The sequence below is a fragment of the Thamnophis sirtalis genome, unplaced genomic scaffold (genome assembly GCF_051295495.1).
Source record: "Thamnophis sirtalis isolate CommonGarterSnake01/CBP01778 unplaced genomic scaffold, rThaSir2_p1.2 scaffold_4, whole genome shotgun sequence".
Classification (NCBI taxonomy): domain Eukaryota; kingdom Metazoa; phylum Chordata; class Lepidosauria; order Squamata; family Natricidae; genus Thamnophis; species Thamnophis sirtalis.
Genome location: NW_028261384.1, coordinates 127,604,202 through 127,630,253, shown reverse-complemented (window position 1 = coordinate 127,630,253; position 26,052 = coordinate 127,604,202). Strand labels below are relative to the sequence as shown.

The 26,052-nt window shown below is 41.5% G+C and overlaps 2 protein-coding genes across 2 annotated transcripts; both read left to right on the top strand.

Annotated features, from left to right (window-relative positions):
* The first annotated feature begins 477 nt into the window (after window positions 1-477).
* On the top strand, window positions 478-7,466 carry LOC148046474 (vomeronasal type-2 receptor 26-like). Its single transcript, XM_087714767.1, has 4 exons — window positions 478-485; window positions 5,564-5,855; window positions 6,435-7,280; window positions 7,425-7,466. Exons 1-4 carry the CDS (start codon window positions 478-480, stop codon window positions 7,464-7,466), a joined length of 1,188 nt encoding a protein of 395 aa, XP_087570893.1.
* A 15,594-nt stretch (window positions 7,467-23,060) lies between these two features.
* Window positions 23,061-24,184, top strand: LOC148046473 (vomeronasal type-2 receptor 26-like). The gene has a single exon (XM_087712040.1). The coding sequence runs from the start codon at window positions 23,073-23,075 to the stop codon at window positions 23,970-23,972; it is 900 nt and encodes a 299-aa protein (XP_087568166.1). The 5' UTR covers window positions 23,061-23,072; the 3' UTR covers window positions 23,973-24,184.
* Window positions 24,185-26,052: the final 1,868 nt, after the last annotated feature.

The following is a 26,052-nucleotide window of genomic DNA, read 5'->3' as shown; positions in this document are numbered from 1 at the left end:
CAAGGGACGTGTGGACTGAGGAGCATCGGGCGCGTGTAGGATTTGCTGGAGAGGAGGACTTGGTGCTGGGTAGGCTTGGAAGGGCTGTAGAGAGCTTTGCGGGGCGGGGGGAGGGAGTGGCGGGGAAATACAGTCTTCGGGGTGGGGAGAAGAAGCAGTTAGTCTCTCGACGGGTCACCCCGAAACTGGGTTTGGGGCTGTGAAGTTCCGCTGTTGGGATGCAATGCATCTGTAGCGGAGGAGCGGGATCCCAAGGGAGGCTGTTGCAGAAGGGCGAAATCTGAGATTTCTTCGCTTCTGCGGCAGGATAACATTTGTTCTTTAGAGGAATGGGGGAGAGACCACTACAGTTGCATTTCTTTTCTTGCTGGGGATTTAGAAGTCTTATGCTCACTTTTATTCCCGGAAAAACAAACAAACCGAGCCTCCGCCATTGTCCAACCCTCGCGTTTCCTGGCAAGAAATCCATCCCCCATTATGACGAGGTACGCCGGCTTCCAATTGGTTAAGGCATCCTTGGCATCCCCCGGGTGATCTCCGGGCCCCCGGCTTCCCCATCTCCTCTCCTATGGGGAGACGTGAATCATAATGTTGTAAGCCGCCTGGAGTTACCTGTGTGTGAGGTGGGCTGCCCTATGCATTTGCGTTTGTGCGCTGGGGAGAGAGTGAAAAAGAGAGGGAGAAATAATTATATTAATTAGAAGCGGCGGTGGCGGACGTCGGCAGCGACTGTAACGACTGCTCGGGCGAGGTGCGGAGGAAGAACGGAAGGTCCCTCCCACCCATGATGACGGCTCCAGCTATGGATGAGCAGGCTGGCCCCAACAACAACAACGCACTGCTCTTGCCACCACCTCCGGATGGGAAGCAACCACGCCTGTGCGGCCCCTGTGCTGTGGTGGGAAGCAAGTGTGCAAGGCGTGGTTGCTTCCCACCCAGAGGTGGCGGCAAGAGCAGCGCATTGTTGTTGTTGTTGAAGAAGACACCGGGGCCAGCCTGCTCGTCCATGGCTGGAGCCGTCGTCGTGGGCGGGAGGGACCTTCCGTTCTTCCTCCACACCTCGCCCGAGCGGTCGTTACAGTCGTTGCTGACGTCCGCCACCGCCGCTTCCCTCGTCCGTCTCGATTGCTGGAAGCAGTAACAAACGGCGCGTCTGCTCCGCTGTCAGCGTCTTGACAGCCACCCCAGCCGGCGGCTACCGGGCCTCGCTGGAGTCAATTGCAAAACTGCGTTCAGCGCTTTGAGGACCTGAGGCATCTTGGGAAATGCAGTTCCCTATCGGAAAGAATGGAGTAGCTGCGAATTTGTAACAACAACAGAAGATAATAACTTGGTGCTTCGCAGGTTACGAAAATCTCAAGTTTGATTTGCACACTGTTTTTTAAAAGTTAGATAAAGAAATTATGCTGTGAAAGCAACTAGAAAGCCTCCCCTCCCCTTCCTGTGTGCGAGAAAGGGAAGGAGAGGAAGGAAGGATGGAGGGGGGAAGGAAAAGAAGAAGGGAGGGGGGGAGAAGATGGAAAGAGAAAAGATGGATGGAAGGAGAAAGAATGGGAGGAGAAGGAGGAAGATGGAAGAAGAAAATAAGAAAAAGAAGAAGGAAGGGAGAAAAGAGGGAAGGAGGTAGGAAGAAAAGGGGAAGAGAGGGAAAGAGCAGAAAGACAAAGAGGATGAAGTTGATAGGCAAGAGGAAAGAGGAAGGAAGGAAAAAAGAAAAAGGGAGGGAGAGAGGAAAGAAGAAAAGATGGAACTAGAAAGGAAAGAAGGGAGGGAGGGAGGAAAGGGGAAGACAGGGAAAGAGCAGAAAGACAGAGAAGGTGAAGGTAGATAGGCAGAAGGAAGGAAGAAGGAAGAAATAGGAAAGAAGGGAAGGAGGAAGGAACAGAAGCGAAGAGGAAGAGAGAAATGGAAAGAGCAGAAAGACAGAGAAGGTAGATAGACAAAAGAAATGAAGCTGAAAGAATGGAAGGAGGAAGGAAGGGAAAAGGAGGAAGGAAGTGAGTGAGGAAAGAAGAGAGGATGGAAGGAGAAAGGAAGGAAGAGAGGGAAAGAGCAGAAGACGGATAAGGTGAAGGTAAATAAGCAAGAGGAATAAAGGAAGAAGTGAGGTGTCTCAGGGAGGGGGAAAACATTTAGTGACCAAAGTTAAAATGGCATTGAAAAAAGTGACTGATGACCATTTTTCACACTTAGCGACCGTTGCGACCATTTTTCACACTTAGTGACCGTTGCAGCATCCTCATGGTCACGTGATCAAAATTTTGTTTGGCAACAGATTCGTATTTATGCTGGTTTCAGTGTCCTGGGGTGACCTTTTGACAAAACATAAAATTTTTAATCAAGCCCCCCCCCCCGGTCAATGGTGTCCCTCTTTACCAATCTGTAAATCTGGTCACCTTATCCTAGTGGACAACCATGTAAATATGAGCCAGCTGTGTACAGCAGCTGCCAAAAAAGCCAACACAGTTTTGGGCTGCATTAACAGAGGGATAGAATCAAGATTGTGTGAAGTGTTAATAAAACTTTATAATGCCTTGGTAAGACCATACTTGGAATACTGCATCCAGTTTGCAACAATGTAAAAAAGATGTGGAGACTCTAGAAAGAGTGCAGAGAAGAGCAAGAAAGATGATAGGGAGACTGGAGGCTAAAACATATAAAGAACGGTTACAGAAATGGGGTATGTCTAGTGTAATGAAACATGATAGCAGTGTTCTGGTATCTAATGGGGCGCCACAAGGAAGACGGGGTCAATCTACTCTACGCAGCCTGGGTAGAGTGAAAAACGGGTCCACAGTGCCCTCAGGTACCAAAAGCGGGCGGAGCGCGGGAGGGTCATGCACGCGCGTTCACAGACCCATAATTCTATGCGCCCTCTGCCATACATATGTGTGTGATACACACACGTGCATGCATTCATGAGATGCCCACATATGCACAATAGCACTGGGCATGCACACATGTTGCGCACACAAGCAAACCAGCAGTACTGGCTGCTGGAACCCACCCCTGTGGCAGAGGAATAATTTTGCTTTTTTCTATTTTCATTAATACATTTTATTTTAATGAATTATATTATATAATGAGGTTGGGAAGAGGAGGAGAGAAGCTGCAATTCAGTCAATTTACTCTAAACTCTGGCATATGACCATGCTTCACCACCTGCTTTCCTTGAATGTTAAAGAAAATGTTGGAGGGGGGAAAGTAAAGACCTGAAATGAGAGTTTTGGGATCCAGTAGAGCATGATCAGTAAGACCACTGGAACGTATGCATTCCAAAAGGATAAGCCTCTGGAAGGTTATGAAGCTCAGGCTGTCTCTGCTCTTTTTCCTTGCCTCATTACAGTTTAGTTCTTTTACATTTAGGGGGTTTGTTTAACCTTTCAGAATTTGAGGGTGTCACAAACCTTTGGATTAGGGATGTCAAAGTCCATTTCATAGAGGGCTGCATCAGGGTTCTGTTTCACCTCAGGAGGCCAGGATGGGCATGGGTGGGTGTGGCCATGGCCAGCTCAACATCACTTGTGTTGGGGGCCCCTGTGGTGTCCAAGTGCTAAAGTAGGGCTTCCCTGAGACCCTCCCTCAATCTCATAATCTCCTTCCTCACTTTTCTTCTTTTTCCTTCCTTCTTCCTTCTCCTTTCCTCATCCTTCCCCTCCCTCCTTATTTTTCCTTCATTGCTCTCTTCCAATCTTTCCTTCTTTTTCTTTGTCTTTCCTCATTCCCATTTCTCCGTGCCCCATTTCTGCTGGTAGAGGTACAGTGGGCTGGTCCTTTGATGTTTCCAGGCCGGCCCCTGGGCCAGATCAAAGAACTGGCCCAGGGCCTTGAGTTTGACACCAAATCCGGCCCATGGGCCTTGAGTTTGACACCTCTGCTCTGGATCATGACAGCAGATCCATTTTTTTTCTTCTGTCCTTCTTCAAGGAAATTAAAATGTTAATTTCATATTTGTGCTCTAGAGGTGGTATTCAGCCAGTTTTGACAGGTCCTGTAGAACCGGTAGTAGGAATTTTGAGTAGTTTGGAGAACCGGCAAATAGGATGGCCCTGCCCCTGCTTTCTCCCAGCTGATCTTCTTTTGTTGCCTTGAACTGGAGAATGGATACTAGAAAGTGGGGTGGAGAGGGAATGGGGATTTTGCAATAACCTTCCCCCAGGAGTGGGGAGGGAATTAGGATTTTGCAGCATCCTTCCCCTGCCACGCCCACAAAGCCACACTCATGAAATCACGTCACACCCACCAAGCCATGGCCAACATTTTTTGAATCCAACCATTGTTGTGCTCTCATTTTAAAGAGAAGAGGAGGAGGAGGAAGAAGAAGGAAGGAAGGAAAGAAGGAAGGAAGGAAGGAAGGAAAGAGAAAGAGAAAGAAAGAAAGAAAGAAAGAAAGAAAGAAAGAAAGAAAGAAAGAAAGAAAGAAAAGGAAAGGGAAAAAAGAAAAGAGGAAAGAAAATAAAGAATTGTTTAACTATAGCAACTTTTCCCTTCACTTGGGAGAAATGTGTAGGATTCAGACAGGGATTTTTTTTCTGACTCTAGATAGCCTTGGGTAGAGATCCTAAAAGTTTTTTTTTTAAGGATTTCTATAATTAGGCCAAGTTTCAGTTCCTCTACTTCCAAATTCCTGGGTGAAAGTTGACGAATGTAGAAAATTGGACATGAAAAACCATAGAGAGACACAACTAGATTTTGGATTTCTTTTATGTATAACTTCTGTTCTACTTCTCAACGCCTCTGTCCTCTAATTATGCACACTTCCCCCCCCCCTCTTAATGATCTCTGGTAGTGAGATTGTTGAGAGAATCAATGGGAGAAATTGCATGGGAATCGCTCAGAAGCTTACCCTATAATTATGACCAGTGACTTGGACTGCAGCTTCTTTGGGAAATTTTCCACTTTCTCTTTTGAGAATTCAGGTAGTTGTTGATGATGTTAGAGACCCAAGAAAAAAGAGGTTAAATATCCCAGTTCAGAAATACAGATGTTTACATAGAAAGGCTTGTTTTACTAGGCTAATAAGATATGACTTAGAATCTAAGAAAAGTCTGTCTCTGCGTTATTGGGCTGGATGGAGAAATGTTCTTTTATGGGGAGATTTTCATTCATGATCATAATATTTCGATTATTGGTATTAGTGCCCCTTCCTAAGAGTGTCTGCAGAGTTTCAGTGTTGAAATGCTCCAAGACCCAGCCTATTCCTAATCTTCTTAAATATTATCAGCCAGGAGATCAGATCCTTGGTTGTATTTTCTCGCAGTCTTTCACTTCTATAAACATATTGCAGTTCAGAAGGCAGCCATTGGAGGACTTGATTTTGAATTTGTAAGCAGTTATGTACTTTAAAAATGGGAGCAAGCGTTCTATTTCCTTTTATAAAGCTATGTTTCAATCTTTTACTATTGCTGTGTGTGTGTTTGTGTATATGTGTTTGTGTGTGTGTGCGTGTGTGTGTGTGTGTGTTTTGTACCTTAGCAGCATATTGCAGAAGAATCTCTTCCTCCTTGAAGGTTCCGCAATGCCAATGGCAATACAATCATTTTCTATATTATTTATTTTGCAGATTACTGACTCAGAGCTATCAACACATTCTGGCTTTGGTTTTTGCTGTGAGAGAGATTAATCAAAGTCCTCTCATCTTACCTAACAGCACCTTAGGCTTCAACATCTACAATGACTATTTTATTCCAAAGTATACTTACAAAGCTTCGATGGAGCTCCTCTTTGCTTCAGATGCATTCATCCCAAATTATAATTGTCATCTCCAAAATAATCTAATAGCCATCATTGGGGGACCAAGTTCTGTTGCTTTTCTTGATATGGCTACCATCGTGACACCTTACAAGTTTGTACAAGTGAGGGTATTTTGCTGAAAACAGATGCCTAGTTTTTAACAGAATACAATATAATTCTTTATTAGCCAAGTGTGGTTGGATATTTCATTAGGTATCTTACCTCTCTAATATTTTATTACTTTTGTTATATATTTAGCAGACATAAAATACAATGGTTGAATGAATATCATTCAAAGATCTTAAGGATTATTATTTATCCCTTATACGTATCTTTTATGTACACTGAGAGGCTATGCACTTAAGACATATTTCTTGTCTGTCCAATCACACTTGGCCAATAAAGAATTCTATTCTATTCTATTCTATTCTATTCTATTCTATTCTATTCTATTCTATTCTATTCTATTCTATTCCACTCCACTCTACTCCACTCCACTCCACTCTACTTCTATTATACTCTACTCCCATTCTATTCTATTTTCTATTTTCCATTTTATTTTCTATTCAATTCAATATTTTATTCTATTATATTATATTCACAAACAATATTAATTAAAATAAGCAATATTAATTTTTAAAAGTCCCAGGTCCCAATGGACCCAACTGCTTAAACCTTTCTTGTTTCCGTGTTTCATTCAGGTTGCATATAGCTCTACTCTAAAAATCAAGACCGAAACTTCATCGAATTTCTTTTACTGGATGTTCCCAAATGCAATTAGTCAGTACAAAGGATTTCTCCAAATACTTCTGCATTTTGGATGGACCTGGATCGGGCTATTTTTCCTTGACATTGGCAACATAGCAGATATTTTATGGAGGAATATCCTTCCCATGTTTTCCAAGAGAGGTATCTGCTTTGAATTTATAGAAGACATACCATCTGGCTTTCTCAGCGAGGATGAAAAAACTGTTCATAGATCCCATGCCATATTAAACACAGTTTTCAACAGCACAACTAACATTGTGTTGCTTCATGGGGAATTTCAGAGTATATTAAATTTAAGGTTTTTACTCAACCTGTTGGAATTTAGTAATGTAGATTATGGTACCAAAGTCTGGGTGATGACGGCAGATGTTGACTTCTCATCGGTTCTCTTTCAAAAGAGTTGGGACATTAATTTCATGCGTGGAGCTCTGTCCCTGTCAGTACAATCAGTGGAGATACCAGGGTTCCAAAATTTTGTTCAGATGAGAAACCCAAATTTGGATAAAGAAGACAGCTTTTTAAAAGAATTCTGGCAACAGACGTTTAATTGTATGTTCCCAATGACTTCTATGGAGGAAGAGGGTGAGACTCTCTGTACTGGGGAGGAGAAACTGGAAAATCTCCCCATGACTGTGTTTGAAACCAGCATGACTGTCCACAGCTACAGTGTCTACACTGCTGTCTATGCAATCGCACATGCTTTGCATAGTCTGTACTCTTTCCAAGGCCAACAAAGGGTTATGAAGAGGCAGGAATTTCTCAGTCAAGATTCATGGAAGGTGAGCAGACTACTCAGAACACCTAAGCAGATACAGTAGATTGATTCAGTTGCAAAGTTGTCTAGCAGCCTTTTACTTCATCCTTTAATCCCGTAAGATATATTTTCAGCTTTTATTAAATTCCAATATTTGTGATTGATCTAGCTCAGCGGTGAAATGCTACCGGTTCACACAAACCAGGAGTGAAAAATGTTACTGGTTCATGCAAACCGGCATTTCCAACGGTCATCTGGGTGATGATCAGCTGTGACGCCCAATTTATATTAGCTAGAATCATCAGATTTCCTGCTTTCTAGCTGATCTAAATTGCATGGGACAGTGGATTCCACCCCACTATTCCCTCATAAAAGAGGGTGAAAATCTGGGTGCATCTTATACACTGAATTTTTGGCCTCCTGAAACCCCATCCTCTTTGCAAAAATGGCTGTGCATAGCCTTTAGGAAGCTTCCAGGGTGCTCCTGGAGCCTGGGAGGGCAAAAATGATGAAAAAATGGGCAATTTGTATACTCATTTTAGCCCCCCACAGCCCCCAGGATCACTCTATAAGCCTCCTAAAGGCTATGCATGCTCTTTTTTGACAAAAAGGACACATTTTTGTGGGGGACAACGGGCCGTTATGGGAATGTCTGCAGAGTGCAAAAACTTTTTTTTTAAATTTGCCTTTTGAAAATCTTGGTGCATCTTATACTCTGGTCTGTCCTATACTCTGAAAAATACGGTACCTTTGCAGATTCAGAAGGCTTCAAAATGTTCCTTTTTTAGTGCTGCATGGGTGAACCTCGGGCACACAGCCACACAAAGCATGCAGGCTCATGCAAAGCATTCACATGGTAGCAGACTCTCCAAACCAGTAGCAGACTTCAGAGGATTTCACCACTGATGTGTTGGAACTGAAATGGACCTTATAACTATAAATATGGTTGTTCTATTTGTTGGGATCTTCATCAAATTATCCACTTATGGTGAATGATCAAAAATAATTAAAATTACATCCTTATTTTGCACTGAAAAATAAATAAAATGCAATTTTATCTTAGCAAATACAAACTTGGCAATTTCTATGATATAGAGAACATGATTTATCTTTTTGGCTTTTCTGTATAGTAGGATATTCATTAGCAATAAAATATATAGTTATCTAGAATATAGGTCTTGGAAGTAATATATGGCAGCTTTCAATAGAATCATATTTGTCAAAAACAGATCAAGCCAGACTAATCTTATTGCATTTTTTGAAAAAGTGACAAAATTAGTGGACCAGAGGAATGCTGTCAATATAATTTATTTATATGGACATCAGTAAGGCATTTGATAAAGTAGACCATAACCTACTATTAGATAAAGTAGAAAAATGTGGGTTGGACAGCATCACCACCAGATGGATTCGTAACTGGCTGACCAACTGCAGTCAATATGTATTCCTCAAAGGAACTGCATCTATATGGAGCGAAATATGCAGTGAAGTACCCCAAGGTTCTATTTTTGGCTCACTATACTTCAAAATCTTCATCAATGATTTGGATGAGGGGATAAATGGGGAACTTATCAAATTTGCAGATAGTACCAAACTGGCAAGAATAGCCAACACTGTAGAAGATAGGCTTAAGATACAGAAGGAACTTGACAAACTTCAACATTGAGCATTATCTAACAAAACAGAGGTATAGAATCAAGATCACGTGAAGTGTTGATACCACTTTATAATCCCTTGGTAAGGCCCCACTTGGAATACTGCATCCCATTTTGGTTGCCATGATGTAAAAAAAAGATGTTGAGACTCTAGAAAGTGTCCAGAGAAGAGCAACAAAGATGATTAGGGGACTGGTGGCTAAAACATATGAAGAACAGTTGCAGGATCTGGGTATGGTTACTTTAATGAAAAAAAGGACTAGGGGTGGCATGATAGCACTCTTCCAATGTCTCAGGGACTGCCACAAAAAAGAGGGAGTCAATCTATTCTCCAAAGGACCTGAGGGTAGGACCAGAAGCAATGGGTGGAAACTAATCAAGGAGAGAAACAACTTAAAACTAAGGAGAAATTTCCTAATAGTTAGAACAATTAATCAATGGAACAATTTGCCTTCAGAAGTTGTGAATTCTCCAATACTGGATGTGTTTAAGAAGATATTGAATATCCATTTGTCTGAAGTGGTATAGGGTTTCCAGCCTAAGCAGGGGGTTGGACTGGAAGACCTTTAAGGTCCCTCCCAACTCTGTTGTTCTATTCTATTCTATTCTATTCTATTCTATTCTTTTGGAATAATTATTTCTAAATACTTTACCAGCAGTGTGTAAAGTGTTTTATTAGTTGAATTGCTTTGTTTACATTATAATAGCTGGCTCAACTTTTTGAGGGGCAATTTATTACACTATGGATGCTGATTTAACGAAGTACATTCTTATCTTTGTACCTTTTTTATCCCATTTCTAAAGCTCCACCATTTTCTGCGGAGTGTATCATTTAATAGCAACACTGGAGAGTTTTCCTTTGATAATAATGGGGAAATAGTTGCAGGATTTGATATTATAAATTGGATCACATTTCCAAATCAGTCATTTCTTAGAGTCAAAGTTGGAAGGATAGATCCAGGAACACTCTCTGACAAACCATTGACTGTTTCTGAAGAGAAGATCATTTGGCCCAACCGGTTTAATCGGGTGAGATTCATCTTATTTCAAAATGGTTTGGTTCAATTTTATTACAATGAGTCACAACTTTCAGTTTGATACCTCATTAGAAAGTGCATATATTGTCATCACTTCATTCTGAAGAAATGTCTACTTCTTATCTCGAACATTTGCTTTGTAGATAATCTATTGCAGTGATGTCTAACCATTTTTTTTTGCCGAAAGCGTGTGTGTGTACACAACAGTGCATGTGGGCGTCCCTACACTCATAATGCAATGCAAGTGTGACATCCCCCATGTGCCCTGCCCCCCTACACATGCTTGTATGACCCCTGCCCTCTCCCCAACCCCACGCATGTGCACATGATCCCCCGCACCCCATTTTGGGCATGGCAGGCAAAAACAGGGTATGGAGAGGTGCCCCCCTCCTCTTCACTGTGCACTCAAGTGCATCTCCCAAATGTGCCCCGTCCTCTGCGCATGAATGGCAGAGACAAGAAAATTAGGTGGCTGGTGGGAGGTACATGTGCATGTGCTGTGGAACTGTGCTGGTGCAACAGCTTGCATGCCTGCAGAGGAGACTCCATGTGCCACCTGTGGCATGCGTGCCATAGGTTCACCATCATGGATATATTGTATAGCAACAATTTTAATATTGCCTAAGCCATGTCTCTGTCTCTCTCTGTGTGTCTCTCTCTCTCTCCTCTCTAATACTCCAGAAAAACTAAATATAAAAATATTGCTTTATTAAAGCAAAGAATACTTAGAGAGTTTAATTAGCTATGGTTTAACATTTCCAGTAGCAGTCATTTATTAATCATATTTACACCTTTAGTTTTATGAAAGGAACCTGGAAAGTTTAGATGTTAATTTTCATTTATTTCATCATTAGAAGAAAAATCCTGTGAAGTTTTGTAGTTGGATTTTTGGGACTGGCCCATGATCCTTTAGAACTGAGTGGTCCACAGTCCTACTCCAAGACTTCCCAAGTACTTGGATAGGCATATGTGGGTGTTTGATGACATGCAATGTATCATCATAGGCAGTGATGGGATTCCAAATCTTTTCCTACTGGTTCTATGACAGTGTGTTTTGTGCACGCATTCAAGCTTCACATGTGCACATGCTTAACATGTGCTTTACGCACATGTGTATCACTCAAAGACCACCCTTGGTATCAGTGCTGATCAGCTGAGCTGTTTTTTACTTCAGCTGAGGCATGGCAATCCACAATTTAGCTGAGCTAAAAAAAACAAGGGAATATAGGACAGGAAACGACAGGGGTGGGAAGGCAGGTGAAACCAGAGCTGGTATTTGCTGGTTCTCCTAACTATCAAAATTTCCGCTACTGCTTCGCCTGAACCAGTCCAAACAGCCTGAATTTGATCACATGATATAAGCTGTTCTGGGTAAAATTGCCTTTTGCAATTGACTGATGGGGATTTTATCAATGCTGATGGTATTAAAGTGGTGCTCCAGTTGTTTTGGGATTATACCCATAGTACCTCTTTGTATTGGTACTATCTTAGTTCGTTTCCCCCCCCCCAACAAAGACCCCCAACAGCAGGTCTTTGTATTTTGTTGTCTTCTTCACTTCTTTCTCTTATATTCTGCTGTCTCCAGGCACTGCCACATCCACCATGCAAACTTTTTTGTCTTTCTTATTGACAGTTGTTAAGTCTGAGTTGTTATGTGTCTTTTTGAATTCTAGTTCTTTGCTTGCAGGCAAACGGTTTTCTTTTTTTTTTTGTCTTTCAGATCTTTGATTCTGCCTTTTTTTTTTAAAAAATAATTTTTTATTTTTTATTTTCAAAACAAACGTAACGAATAAAATCTTCTTTCTTTACATACTGTAGAAAGTATTTCAGTTGGTTACAAAATGCTTTCGTGCATCTCTTCCACCGTCATCAAGTGTAGTTCATATTAACGCAAGTATTTTAACTCCAATGTTTATATATTTTTCCATCATCATACTTCCAGTTTCATTTGACTATCATTGTTTAGACGTCCTTCATCTTAAAATATACCAAAATTTAATTCATAACCACATACTGGCATTTCATTTACTATTTCTAAAATCCTCCAATACTACTGAGTCCTTATATCCTATTCTAACTGAACATCCATAATATTTAGTAACAAAATTTTCCAATCCTCCTTTTCAAAATACTGTTTGCAATTTACATCCAGTTTCCTTATGATGTACCCATACCTATATATACATTATTTATCATTATCCCTTCTTTATTTGACTAGGTATATCCTATATCAAAACATTTCCCCCCTAATAGTCAAAAATTGACTCTATCTAATTTAGTTCTTTTTTTTAATTGACCTTTATATATAATCCAAATGGTTTTCTGATCTTCCCTTCATGGGTATCATTCAATATTCATATCCAATTATGGCTTATCATAACACTATACGTTGTGTACATTATTATCATTATCAATTTTTTTATTTAACTATACCTATTATCACTAAATTTCACTAAGTTTAACTAGTTTTAAATTATACTCTTCCATCTATCAACCTGTATCTTTCCATTGATAAAACAGTCTCATGTCTTCTGCCATTTGTGGTATTAATCTTCTAAACATCTTCTTAATCAGCTTTGTATGGACTTCTCTTAGCAACTCCTTGCTTGTAAGATCTCTCATATAATTTTGATGCCCTCTTTCTGTTTCTTTATTCCACTTATCTTTGATTGTCAGCAGTGTTATCAATATTTTTGCTGATACGGTTTCATAGTCCATAAATTCTTTATTTTTTTCTTCTGTCTTGCCCTTTGAGATAAATTTCCTTTCCATTTGTTTCCTCTTTCAATATTCCATTCTTTACATTTTCAAAAACAAACCAGTTGCCAAACCAGCAGGTTTAATTTCTTTATATTCATTTTCCATTTCAGTTTTTTGTATTTCAATTCCCTCATTTTGCATTTGATAAACATCTTAAATTTTTTTTATCATATTTTGCTGTTAGCTGCTCCAAGTATTCCAATTTTGGTTCTATTCTCTCATATGTATTTGATAATTTTAGTAATTCTGAAAATATTGTCTGGTCGTTTACAATCTGTATATTTTCTTGACATTGTGCCATCTTAAGAAGTGCATCTGCCCTTGCTTGGAAGGTTGTTAATGTTAAAACATGGATTCTCAAAAGCCGTCTTTTCCCCTCTTCTCTGGTTGAAAACATACTTCAAAGGGACATCTGGCTTACCCTTATCACTCTGTAACGAGCCATCAAAGCAAACTGTGAAGAGAGGAGAAAGTACCGCTTGAATAAACAAACCTCCAATTAACAAACCCTCCCCTCATTCGGGCACCATATCACTCTTAAAATGTTATTTTTAATGTCTATTTTATATTTCAAATTAGAAAAAGAGGTCCAATCTTTAAATGAATTTAAAAAATACCCACACCAATGAAAGAGGAGAACTTTGATCTTTAAATCACAAAGAGTCACAGAGAAAAAGTAGAAAAAGAAAAATTTATCCATCCATTTTAAAAGGCTTGTAAATATTCCATCCATAAAGATAGTATTTAAAAAAGTGAGATAATAAATAAATTTAATAAATTTTAATAAATAATTTTATATGCTGCCCAATCCCATAGGACCACTGTCCAAAAGCATTAAGGGTTTAATTTTGCCACTTGATTCTTCTATTCTTCAATTTAAATCAATTTTTAAGTTTTTACAGGAAATCTCTCTTTTAAAACAATAAAGATTTCTCACCAGCTGGAAACACTTTCACTTTCCATTCCTTTTGTTTTGGGGCCACCCTGACCTCATCAGCCATGGCTGGAATTTTGTCACCGGCTTGAAGAAATTATCTTGCTTCTTTTGAGGATTTTGCGATATCCCCGAGATCAGCAAGATGTATTATTCCTGTTCACTGTCTCTTTGGGACAGTTTGGATCCGTTTGGACCCCCCCAGTGGCAAAACTGTCAACTGCGACCTCAGAGCATTGAGATCACACATCGTCTCATCGCGACTTTGGAACCGCTCCCCTTTGATTCTGCCTATTGTTGCAATTTGAGCTTCATATCTGCTGAAACTTTTGGCTATAATTGTTATTTGCCGCTTTATTATGTCCAACACTTCCTCAATCTTCATTGTTTCTAGATCCTCTTTCTTCACTAGATATTCTTTGGTCTTCCTTTTCTCCAGTTTCTTTTGTTTCATCTGTTGTGACTTGCTTGCATCTGATCTGATCTTATTTTCCAGCATGATCTTCCATTTTGGTGATGCACTGTTTGACTTTTTCTTCGTTGCTAATTTTGCATCCCTGGTCATAATGTAAGTGTGCTCTACATTAGTTGGTTTGTGTCTTCTAGTAAGCTGCTGTTTATATTTGATATTTATTTATTTATGTTTCATGTTTCTAAACACTCATCTACCTCAGAGAAATTACTGTATTGACACCTTTTAATCTATCCATGCTGATTCTTATTACTAAATAATACAATTAATTATTATTATTTCACCATTTCATGATTCTCTTTTTTCTTTTTTTAAAAATAGTCTTTATTGGTTATACATTTTAATAAGACATACAAATACAGCTTTAAATATACAAACCCTCCCCCCCCCCCCGGTGACAGTCATTCACAACATTTTTTTCTTCCTCATTGTTTAGTCTCTAACCAGCATCTTCTTGTTACAAAATTCAGGGATCTATTACAATACCCACGTTCACTTTTAGTTCCCATTGTTAACAACTGCTATTTAACTTCCCCAGTTTTAAGTCCCTACTGTTCTCTTTGTTGCCCACATATACCATGGGTTCCAGCTAAGACAATGTTCCGTTTCTCCTTTGCCCCTCAGCCAACCCTGCATTCTGTCCATTTCTGCACACTCATAAATCTTTTTAATTATGGCATCTTTCAATAGTATGGTAGTAAATTTCCAAAATTGTGCATAGGTTATTCTTGCAGCCACAATTATACATAGGCTCAAATGCCATATAGATTTACTCATGTTTTCTGGTTTTATGCTTAGTAAAAAAAGTCTCGGATTTCCATTCCATACTTGCCCCGGTAACCTCTTTTAGCCAGTTTTGAATCCTTCTCCAGTATTTCATGGCTTCAATATAGGACCACCAAATATGGTAGAATGTGCCATCCCTTCTTCCACATTTCCAACACAGTGGGGATAACTCAGGAAACATTTTGGCTAACCTCGTTGGGGGAAAGTGCCATCTATAAACCATCTTGTATATATTTTCTTTAAACACTGTAGATATCGTAAGTTTAATAGTCTTACTCCATAGATCCCACCATTTGCCCATTTCAATCTCATAGCAAAAATTTCTCTCCCATGCTATTAGAAGGCTTTTATCCATCTCTTCTTTAGCATCTTAACAGGTCAAAAATTGATAGATCTTCAACAACATTTACTTATCTCCGCCAAACAAAATCTTATCCAACTCCTGAAGGTTTGGGTAGATCCCAAACTGTTCCTTATCACTTTTAAACCTATTTCTAATCTGTAAATATTCCCACCATTCCAGATTCCTGCCCTGCTGCTCTAATTCCATCTTTGTTTCATGTTGCCATTTTCTGTTATAATGTCTTTATATATTATGTTTCTTGTCCAATTAAATATACTGGGATGCGTTAAGGCCTCCAACGGTGCCAACCAACATGGAACCCTAAGATAGTACTTTTTCCTCATCTTTTTCCACACCCCCATCAAAATCTTCTGAATATAATGTCCCATGAAGTACCTATGGGGAGTATCTCTTTCTTGCCAGAGGGAGGCGTGCCATCCCTGTGGGAGGTCATGTCCCTCTATAGCCAATAAGCGCCTTCTACTCAACATCACCCAATCCTTCACCCATGTCATAATTGCTGCACTATAATACGCTTCCCAGTTGGGAACTCCGAAGCCTTCCAGTTCTTTATGTTTTTGCAACATTTGGGCTTTAATTCATGGTTTCTTGCCTTGCCATATAAATCGAGCCACTATTGTCTCCAAGGATTAAAAAAAAATTGTCCAATTTAGTCGGTGCCGTTTGAAACAAAAACAGAAATTTCAGCAGTACATGTGTTTTAACTGTCGCAATCCTGCCCATCAAAGATAGTTGTTTACCACTCCAATTAGTCATATCCTTAGATACCTGTTGTAATAATTTCATATAATTATCTACCTTGATAGAGGAACATCTCTCCATAAGCCAAATTCCCAAGTATTGTACTTTATGGGCCATGTTAATCCCTAACAAGCTTTGTACTTCCCTTTTCTGGTTCAAAGTCATATTCATAATTAATAGTTTTGTCTTCTCTTTATTTATACGTAACTCCTCTATTTTACGTAAAAGCTGTATCCCAGAAGCCATAGGATCTCTATAGGATCTCTAAAATAAAAACAAGGTTGTCAGCAAAAGCCTGGACCTTAAATTCCTGAGCTTTAGCTCGTAACCCTTTAATTTGTATATCACTCCTCACTATTCTAAGAAGGGGTTCTAATGTAAGGATAAACAGTAAGGGAGATAATGGGCATCCTTGTCTTGTGCCTGTACCAATCTCAATATCACCCGCCTCTTCTCCATTTACCAGTAATGTCGCGGTTTGTCGTACATAAATTGCCTGAACCGCATTTAAGAAGTTTACTCCAAACTTCATATTTTCTAACTGTGACAACATAAACTTCCAATTTACCCAATTGAATGCCTTCTGTGCGTCGAGAAACATAAAGGCCACTTGTTTGTCCAGCTGGGCTTCATAATATTCTAAGGCATCCAAAATAATTCTATTATCTTTCAAATGCCTCGACAGCAGAAAGCCGTTCTAATCAGGATGTATAAATTTGCTAAGGAAGAATTTAAGTCTATCTGCCAGTATAGCTGCAAAGGTTTTATAATCCACATTCAAAAGTGAAATGGGCCTATAGTTTTTAATGTGGGTACAGTCAGCTCCAGCCTTAGCAAAAGGGTTATATAGGCCTCAGCCCACGATTTTGGTGTAATAGAATCTGTCAAGACAGCATTAACTATTACTATCATTTCTTGTCCTAAGATTCCCAAAAAAGTTTTATAAATTTCAACTGGCAAACCATCCATGCCAGGAGTTTGTTGCTTTTCATTTTTTTGACTGCCTTTTCTAGTTCATCTATTGTTATCTTTTGGTTTAGTACCCCTTTCACTTCATTTGAAATCTTAGGTAGATTTGCATTATCTAAGAATTCCTTAATTTGGTCCTCAGAAATTTCCTCTCTACTATATAGTTGCTGAAAAAAACCTTGAATAATTTCCTGTTTCTCCCCCTTAGTTTCTACTAATTCCCCTTTACTATTCTGCAATTGTGCTATACGTCTGCTCTCTCTTTCTTTCCGAAGTCTATATGAGAGCCAACGGCCCGGTTTGTTAGCATGCTCAAAAATGTTTTACTTAATCCCCCTAAGTTTCCGAGCAACATCCTCCTGGTCTAGAAGAGATATCCTGTGCTTAATTCTAGCCATTTCTTCTTTTTTCTTATCATCTAATGGGTCCTGTAGCAAGGCTTTTTCTACCACCTCCAATTTGGCTACCCATCTTGCCATCTCTTCTAATTTTTTTCCTCTGTATGCCTATTGTATATTTAATAGCTAGACCCCTCATAAAGGCCTTGGCCGTATTCCAAAGCATTTGTGGGGTTACTCCCTTCCTATTTTCTTTAAAAAAACACCTCATTTCCCTTTTAAACATTTGTTGAAATCCTTGTTCTTTCACTATCTCTGTATTCATCATCCACCTTCTCTTCCTCCCCCGCCTTACTCCTTTCCACATCAATAACAGTGGTTTATGATCAGCCCAGGTATTAACCTTGATTGCTACTTCCTTAATCAGGTCCCCAATTTCTGGTGTCATCCAAGCCATGTCAATCCTAGAACAGGATTGATGTCTATGTGAAAAGAAGGTAAATTGTTGTTTTTGTGGGTGGAATTTATGCCATACATCCTTTAATTCATATTCCTCCCTCATGTCTTCAAAGGTTTGGGGAGGGCCCTCCTCCTTTCTCTTAATTTCCTCCCCTTTTGGATATTTCCTGGGTTATAGTCCATTGTCCTATCTGCCACAGCGTTATAATCACCCACCACATATATGTGGTCATAGCCTAACTCTGCAATTTTTTGATGCAACTTTCTAAAAAAGGTACTCTGATTATTGTTCGGCGCTTATATGGCCACCAGCAAAATTCTATATTGATCAAATTTCAATTCAACCATTAAAAGTCTCCCCTCACCATCAGTATACACCAATTTAGAATCAATAGGATCTTTAACATACCGCACAATGCCCCTTTTCTTTTCATCTGCTAAACTTGTGTGCATTATACCCAGCCGGAGGTAATGCAGCACATTTTGCTGGTGGTTCACGATATGTACTTCTTGCAGGCATGTCAGATCACAATTCTTTTTCCATAAAGCATTCAGTATTTTATTTCTCTTTCTTAGTGAATTAAAACCATTTATGTTTAAAGAAATTAAGCGGAGTTCATCCACCATGTTTATTTATGTAAGGCTTCGAATTTTGTTGTCTGCCTCGTCTGCAGTCTCTCATCTCTGTTTTGACTCTCATTTCCCCCTTTCTCATCTCCCGGGGCACTATTCTTTTGCTCCTCTCCTCGGCTCTTGTTATCCAATTCTCCATCATTATTCTGAGTTCCCCTCTTCAACTGGCTTTCCATAAAATCTTGTGCATCTTGCAATGATTCAATCCGAAACCTCTGGCCTTGCCAGAGGAAGGACACCCCTTCTGGGAAAAGCCACCTATACATCACCTGAAGTTTCCTCAATTGTGTTGTTAGGTCCTAATATTTCTGCCTCCTTTCCCTCACTCTTCTTGGTATCTGTTTTATTACTGTCACCATCTCCCCTGCGTATATGGTATTCTGGTCATGTGGCTTCTGGTAAATTTCTTCTCTCAGAGATCGTTTTTTAAACTTCACATGCACTTCATGTGGCAATTTCTGTCTCCTAGTATAGGAGGTATGGAACCTATAGATGTCATCAATATCACTCATTATCAACAGCTTATCTTTTTGGGTGATCCCTGCAATCATCTCAACCATAATTTCCTTCATTTCCTCCCCTCTTTCAAATGTTGGGTCAACATTTATCTTTGCTGAAGTACCACCTGCATGAGTGTAGGATTCACCAAGGGTCACAGTTTGGAAACAATTTGCTTCTACATTTGATAACAGATGATTATCTAATTTTCAGGGTGTTAGCACACATTATTTTTTCTTTCTACCTCTTAGCTTGCAAATTTCAAAAAATGACTCTAGACTAAGTAATAGGAGGAATTTTCTTCTCTCAAATTTCCCAGATTTTTCATTATTCTATATTTTGTTTCAGCCATATGAGAGAGAAAGGATATTTGTACTTTTACAAATATAGCATTTGAAAGCTTTTCTATATTGTGAACTATATATTTTTTCATTTTGAACAGGAAAGACCCTTGTCACTCTGCAATGAGAAATGCCAATCAGGTTACAGAAAGACCAAAATTGAAGGAAAATTGTTTTGCTGCTATGATTGCACTCCATGTCCAAAGGGGAAGATCTCAGACCAGACAGGTAAAAACAAAAGAGAGGGAGGGAGAGAGGAACATTTAATAGAACAACACTTGAGCTTGGTGAGGCTAGGAGATTTCCACATTTCCTCAATTCAAAAAGAAAAGTAATTGTGAATTAACGGACTAGGGAAATATGACCTCACAACTGCACCATTTTTAGTTTCAGATTAGATTAGAACAGAGATGTCAAACCCAATTTCACTGGGGGCCAGAAGAGGATTGAGTTTGACCGGCTGTGGCCATAGCCGGAAATTTTTAGAATTTTAGAATTTTAGAATTTTATTAGAATTTTATTAGAATTTGTAGGCCGCCCTTTTCCCTGAGGGGACTCAGGGCGGCTCACACAAAAACTGGGAAAGGGGAATACAGACAGTAGGACAAAACATGTAATAAAATAGCAAACAACAAACACTCATCATTCGGGCGGGTAACTATCCTATCCCCAGGCCTGACGGGCGAGCCAGTTCTTCAAGGCTATGCGGAAGGCCTGGACGGTGGAGAGGGTACGAATCTCCACGGGGAGCTCGTTCCAAAGGGTCGGGGCTACTGCTGAGAAGGCCCTCCTCCTTGTAGTTGCCAGCCGACACTGGCTGGCCGATGGAATACGGAGGAGGCCTAATCTATGAGATCTTATCGGTCGTAGGGATGTAATTGGCAGAAGGCGGTCTCTCAAGTATCCAGATCCACTGCCATGTAGGGCTTTATGGGTGATTAATAGCACCTTGAAGCGCATCCGGAGATCAACAGGTAGCCAGCGCAGCTCGCGGAGGATAGGTGTTATGCGGGTGAATCGGGGTGCACCCGCAATCACTCGCGCGGCTGCATTCTGCACTAGCTGAAGTCGCCGGATGCTCCTCAAGGGCAGCCCCATGTAGAGCACATTGCAGTATTCCAGCCTAGAGGTCACAAGGGCCCGAGTGACTGTTGTGAGAGCCTCCCGATTCAGGTAGGGTCGCAACTGGCGCACCAGGCGAACCTGGGCGAATGCCCCCCTGGTCACAGCCGTTAAGTGGTGGTCAAATGACAGCTGTGGATCCAGGAGGACTCCCAAGTTGCGAACCCTCTCTGAGGGGTATAAAATTTGACCCCCCAGCCTGAGTGGTGGAATAATAGCCAAATCTTTGGGAGGGAAACACAACAGCCACTCGGTCTTTTCTGGGTTGAGCACAAGCTTGTTCACCCTCATCCAGTCCATAACGGCCTCAAGACCCCGGCTCATCACGTCAACCGCTTCATTGATTTGGCACGGGGCGGACAGATACAATTGAGTATCGTCCGCATATTGATGGTATCTAATCCCGTGCCTGCGGATGATCTCTCCCAGCGGTTTCATGTAGATGTTGAATAGTAGGGGGGATAAGACCGAACCCTGAGGCACCCCATAATTTAGGGGCCTAGGGGACGATCTCTGCCCCCCCACTAACACCGACTGCGACCTGTCCGAGAGGTAGGAGGAGAACCACCGTAACACGGTGCCTCCCACTCCCACCTCCCGCAGTCGTCGCAGAAGGATACCATGGTCGATGGTATCGAAAGCCGCTGAGAGGTCAAGGAGGACCAGGATGGAGGAACGTCCTTCATCTCTGGCTCTCCAGAGATCATCCATCAATGCGACCAAAGCGGTTTCTGTGCTGTAACCGGGCCTGAAGCCTGACTGGAAGGGGTCTAGGTAGTTTGCTTCCTCCAAGGACCGTTGGAGCTGGAAGGCCACCACCTTCTCAACAACCTTCCCCAGGAAGGGAAGGTTGGAGACTGGACGATAGCTATTAAGAACAGCTGGATCCAAGGATGGTTTCTTCAGGAGGGGTCTCACCACCGCCGCTTTCAGTGCGGCGGGGAAGTTCCCCTCCCGAAGGGAGGCGGTCACAACCGCCTGGATCCAGCCTCGTGTCACCTCACTGCAGTTAGTAACCAGCCATGAGGGACACGGATCCAGAACGCAGGTGGAAGTACTTACAGCTCTCATGGCCTTGTCCACATCCCCGGGGGTAACGTCTTGAAACTCAACCCAGAGCTGTTCTACTTGGTCCCCCTGCGCCTCGGCTGGAACTGCGGGGGTGGAGTCCAAGTCCGACCGAAACCGAGCAATTTTGTCCGCTAAGAATTGGGCATATTCTTCAGCTCTGCCCTGCAAGGGTTCCCCCGCCTCCCTTTTGTTCAATAGGGAGCGGGTTATCCTAAACAGGGCGGCTGGGCGGGACTCAGCGGATGCTACCAGGGTGGCTATGTGCGATCTTTTTGCTGCCCTAAGTGCCCTGGTGTATTCCCTGGTGCAGGTGGTTACCATTGCCCGGTTCGATTCGGACTTATCGGACCTCCAACGGTGCTCTAGGCATCTCCTCCGGCGCTTCATCTCCCGGAGTTCCTCGGTGAACCAAGGGGGTCTCCGGGATCCGCCGCCTCGGAGGAGCCGCAGTGGCGCAATCCGGTCGAGGGCCTCCGACGCTGCCGAGTGCCACGCAGCAGCCAGAGTCTCCACCGGATTGTGGGCGAAAGAGTCAGGAATAACCCCAAGCTCTGTCTGGAACCTTACTGGCTCCATAAGACGCCTGGGGCGGAACCACCTGGTCGGTTCCTCCTCCCTACAGTGGGGGTTTGGCCTCCGGAAGTCGAGCCTCAGTAGGCAATGGTCTGACCACGACAGGGGTATGATGTCACTCCCCCTCAGACCAAGATCACAAATCCACTGCTCCGAGAGAAATACGAGGTCAAGCATGTGTCCCGCTGAATGGGTTGGGCCCCGAATTACTTGGGTCAAGCCCATGGCTGTCATGGAAGCCATGAACTCCTGCGCCCCATCAGAGTTTTCACCGAGCGACGGCAAATTAAAGTCCCCCAGGACCATCAACCTAGGGAACTCAATCCGCTAATAGGGAAATGGAGCTCGTCCTCCTGCAGCCCTTCCATTTCCATTTTCTCTGGTAGAGGCTCCATGGGCCAATCCTTCTATGTTTCCAGGGCAGTCCCATAGCTAGATCTAAGCACCCTTCTGGCCGGATCAAGGTTCACGGGTCTTGAGTTTGAAACCCCTGGGTTAGAAGTCCCCTTCCAACTCTGTTATTCTGTTATTTTGAATGCTGTTCTCTTCAGCTGTTTTAGAAGACAAATATAGAAATATCCACCTGAAACTGCCCCTGTGATATACGGTAGGTGCCACAGTCCATGCACTGCCAGTCCTACAGGGACATTCACCACACACTGATTACTCATTTTATTTAAATTTACAGGGCATCCTGATAATTTGCATTCCTTTATTTCTTAGATAACAAGGGTAATCAATCTGTCTAGAAGTAGCAAAATGTTACTATATTAAATATAATGTTCACTCACACATGGCTGATAGAATTCACTGATATTAAGGGTTGATTTGCTTTATTTCTTTTACTGGATGAAATTTTCGTGGTTAATGAAAAAAGTTTCTGTCTATCTAATAATAATGTGTTCTTTAGTATAAAATCTTTACCAAGAAAAAAGTGATTCCACTGGAGCTCAATCATAGCAGTTGCGTCATTTGTATCTATAGATGCACCATAATATTATGCAATATCCTAAGGGCTTTCTTGTAGCATTTTGACTTAAATATATACATTTGCCTTTCCAGATATGGACGATTGCTTCCAATGCCCAGAAGATCAATATCCAAACAATGAACAGGATTTATGCATGCCAAAGCATGTAAGTTATCTATCTTATGGAGACCGGTTGGCGACAGGTTTAGCCACATCAGCTCTTGTGCTTTCTTTTATCACAGTTGTTGTGCTAGGAATCTTCTTGAAGTACCACAACACTCCCCTCGTCAAAGCCAACAACCGCAGCCTCTCCTACACCCTTCTTCTCTCCCTCCTCCTCTCCTTCCTTTGTTCTCTGCTTTTCCTCGGTCGACCCACGAATGTGACTTGTCTCCTTCGACAGACTGCTTTTGGGATCATCTTCTCAGTGGCTGTTTCTTGCATGTTGGCCAAAACCATCACTGTGGTTCTTGCTTTCATGGCCACCAAGCCAGGATCAAAGATGCGAACCTGGGTTGGGAAAAGACTGGCCCTTTCCATTGTTCTTTCCTGTTCTCTTATTCAAAGTACTTTTTGTATTGTATGGCTTGGAATTTCTCCCCCTTTCCCAGACTTTGATGTGTGGTCCATAAATAGTGAAATAATTATAGAATGTAATGAAGGTTCGGTGGCAATGTTTTATTCTGTGTTAGGTTTTATGGGCTTCCTGGCCTTTATTAGTTTTGTTGCAGCTTTCCTAGCCAGGAAACTACCAGACACTTTCCAGGAAACCAAGTCGATTACTTTCAGCATGCTGGTGTTTTGCAGTGTCTGGTTATCTTTTGTGCCTGCCTACATAAGCACCAAAGGAAAATACACAATAGCTGTGGAGATCTTTGCCATCTTGGCCTCTAGTGCTGGGCTCCTGGCTTTTATCTTTTTCCCCAAATGTTACATCATTATAATTAGACCAGATCTTAATAAAAGGGAGCAATTAATAAAAAGAGCAAATTAAACTATGTTGTCAACATTGGTTCCTTTTTCTCCAGTTGTGAAAACACAATGGTATCTGGTACTTAAATTGTACTTGACATATTAACCTTGACCAATCAGGACATTCTATGCATTATCATTATTACAAGCAATTAACAAAAAATGAATTAAACTATAATGTACTATTTTATAATCTTGTAGAAATGCAATAGTCGCTGACATTTAAATTCCTCTTGACATCTCTATCTTGGAAAGTATCTTATTCTACATACTATCATTATTATTGCAGCTGTAAGAAAGTAGTTTTGTGTGTTCTTTTTTTCTTATTTGTAATCTCTGAGATGAACCTTAAAGTCAAATATTCTCACACAATCCATATTCAGGTTTTTTCTTATGGTATCCTTTACTGTTCATGGTTCAAATATTTTAGGGAACACTATCTTTTTTTAGTTGAAAAAAAGTTGGTCTGACTTCCTTTAACTTTACAAAACAGGTATAATTTTGTTACCTATTGTCAAGATCTACTCTCAAACTAAATTTTCCCATTCAACCCGATATATCCCTTTTAATTTTCTGTGACCTATCATGTTTTCCCCAAAATAAGACAGTGTCTTATTTTCTTTTTACCCACAAAATATTCCTTGGGCCTTATTATGAGGGGAGGGTTTATTGTTTTGAGGTTGCCAGGTGGCTGCTTTCTTGTGAGCGGGCTCCCAAAGAGCCAGGCACAGTCTCATGGGTGTCGCAGCAGCGCAACACAGCAGCCGCTGCATGGCTCTTTATGCGGCTTCCAAACCGAGTCTTCTGGCAGTGGCTGCTCTGGGCGTACACTCTATGGTTGTGGGCCAGCTGCTGGCAGAGCTTACAACCATAAGTTGATAAATTAAGATCAGTTAAGATCAGGGGGTCAAACTAAAGGCCTATGGGCCAGGTCTGGCCCACAGGATGCTTTGATCTGTGCTGCCCTAGAAACAGTGAAGGACCAGCCCACGATGCCTCTGGCAATGAAAGCTGAGCTTGGGAGGGCTGAAGATCACCCTCCTCATCTCTGTTTTCATAGGAAGAGGGTTGCAGGAAGCTACTGCAGCCAAAAACAGAGCTTGTGAGCACATTTTCACTGGCAGAGTCCTTACAACAGTTCCAAGAAGGCTCCACACCCATTTGCACCACTAGGTGACCCTAACAACACAAATAAACCTTCAGGTGGCCTCAACAGCTTTCTAAAATGAATGCAAATGGCCAGCTGTCTGCAAGGAGTATAAATCCTTCCATATTCCACCATCCTATCAGAGCTGAAGAAGCTTCCTGGATGAGAACTGAAACATCTTCTAAGAAAAACCAGAAAGTCCAGTTGCCTCTTGAAAAAGCACCTTGGGGACCATGGAAATTGCAGATGACCCGCTGGTCCTCAGCAGCATTCATTAGACAGTTGTGTGGTGGCAATTGAGTAGCTTGGCATAGCTGAGCAAGGAACAAAGTTGATAGATGGCAGCCCGAAGATCAAAAGAGGAGCCCACTGGAGAAGCAGGGAAAAAATGCTAAATGTGGCTGACAATTGATGGCAATTGTATCAGTGGTACCAGCGATACGGAAGAGTCCCTAAGGGAAGAACCTCAGAATTTAATGGCTACATCAATGAGCCCAGAGGTTGACTCCCAAAGACAACTGTAGGTGATGGCTGAAATTGGCTTATAATTGGCCTCAACAAGCTGTTTCTAGATCTGTCAGAGAGAGGTGGAATACTTGCTCTGGGAAGCTCCCTTAAAATGGTAAGAATGGTGACTACTATCATAGAATAGTATAGATGTCACTGCTGTGAATTTAGAGCCTAGGGGTCACTGCTGTGAATTTAGGAGTGAATAAACATTCCTCTCTCTGGATGAGAATCAGGGATAGTATATGTTAGGCCGGTCCTGGGATGAGGTAGATTGAATGTGAACTGGGTTGGAGATGAGGGAGAGCTCCCTCTTATACTGAGAGCTAACACTGAAGTGCTATAGAAGCTTCTTCCCCTCACATTCCCCTGACTGAGTGATTGAATTGGAAGCCACAGGATGGGATATGTATGGCAGAGGGGAAGCTTGGAAGGGATGAGAGCAGGC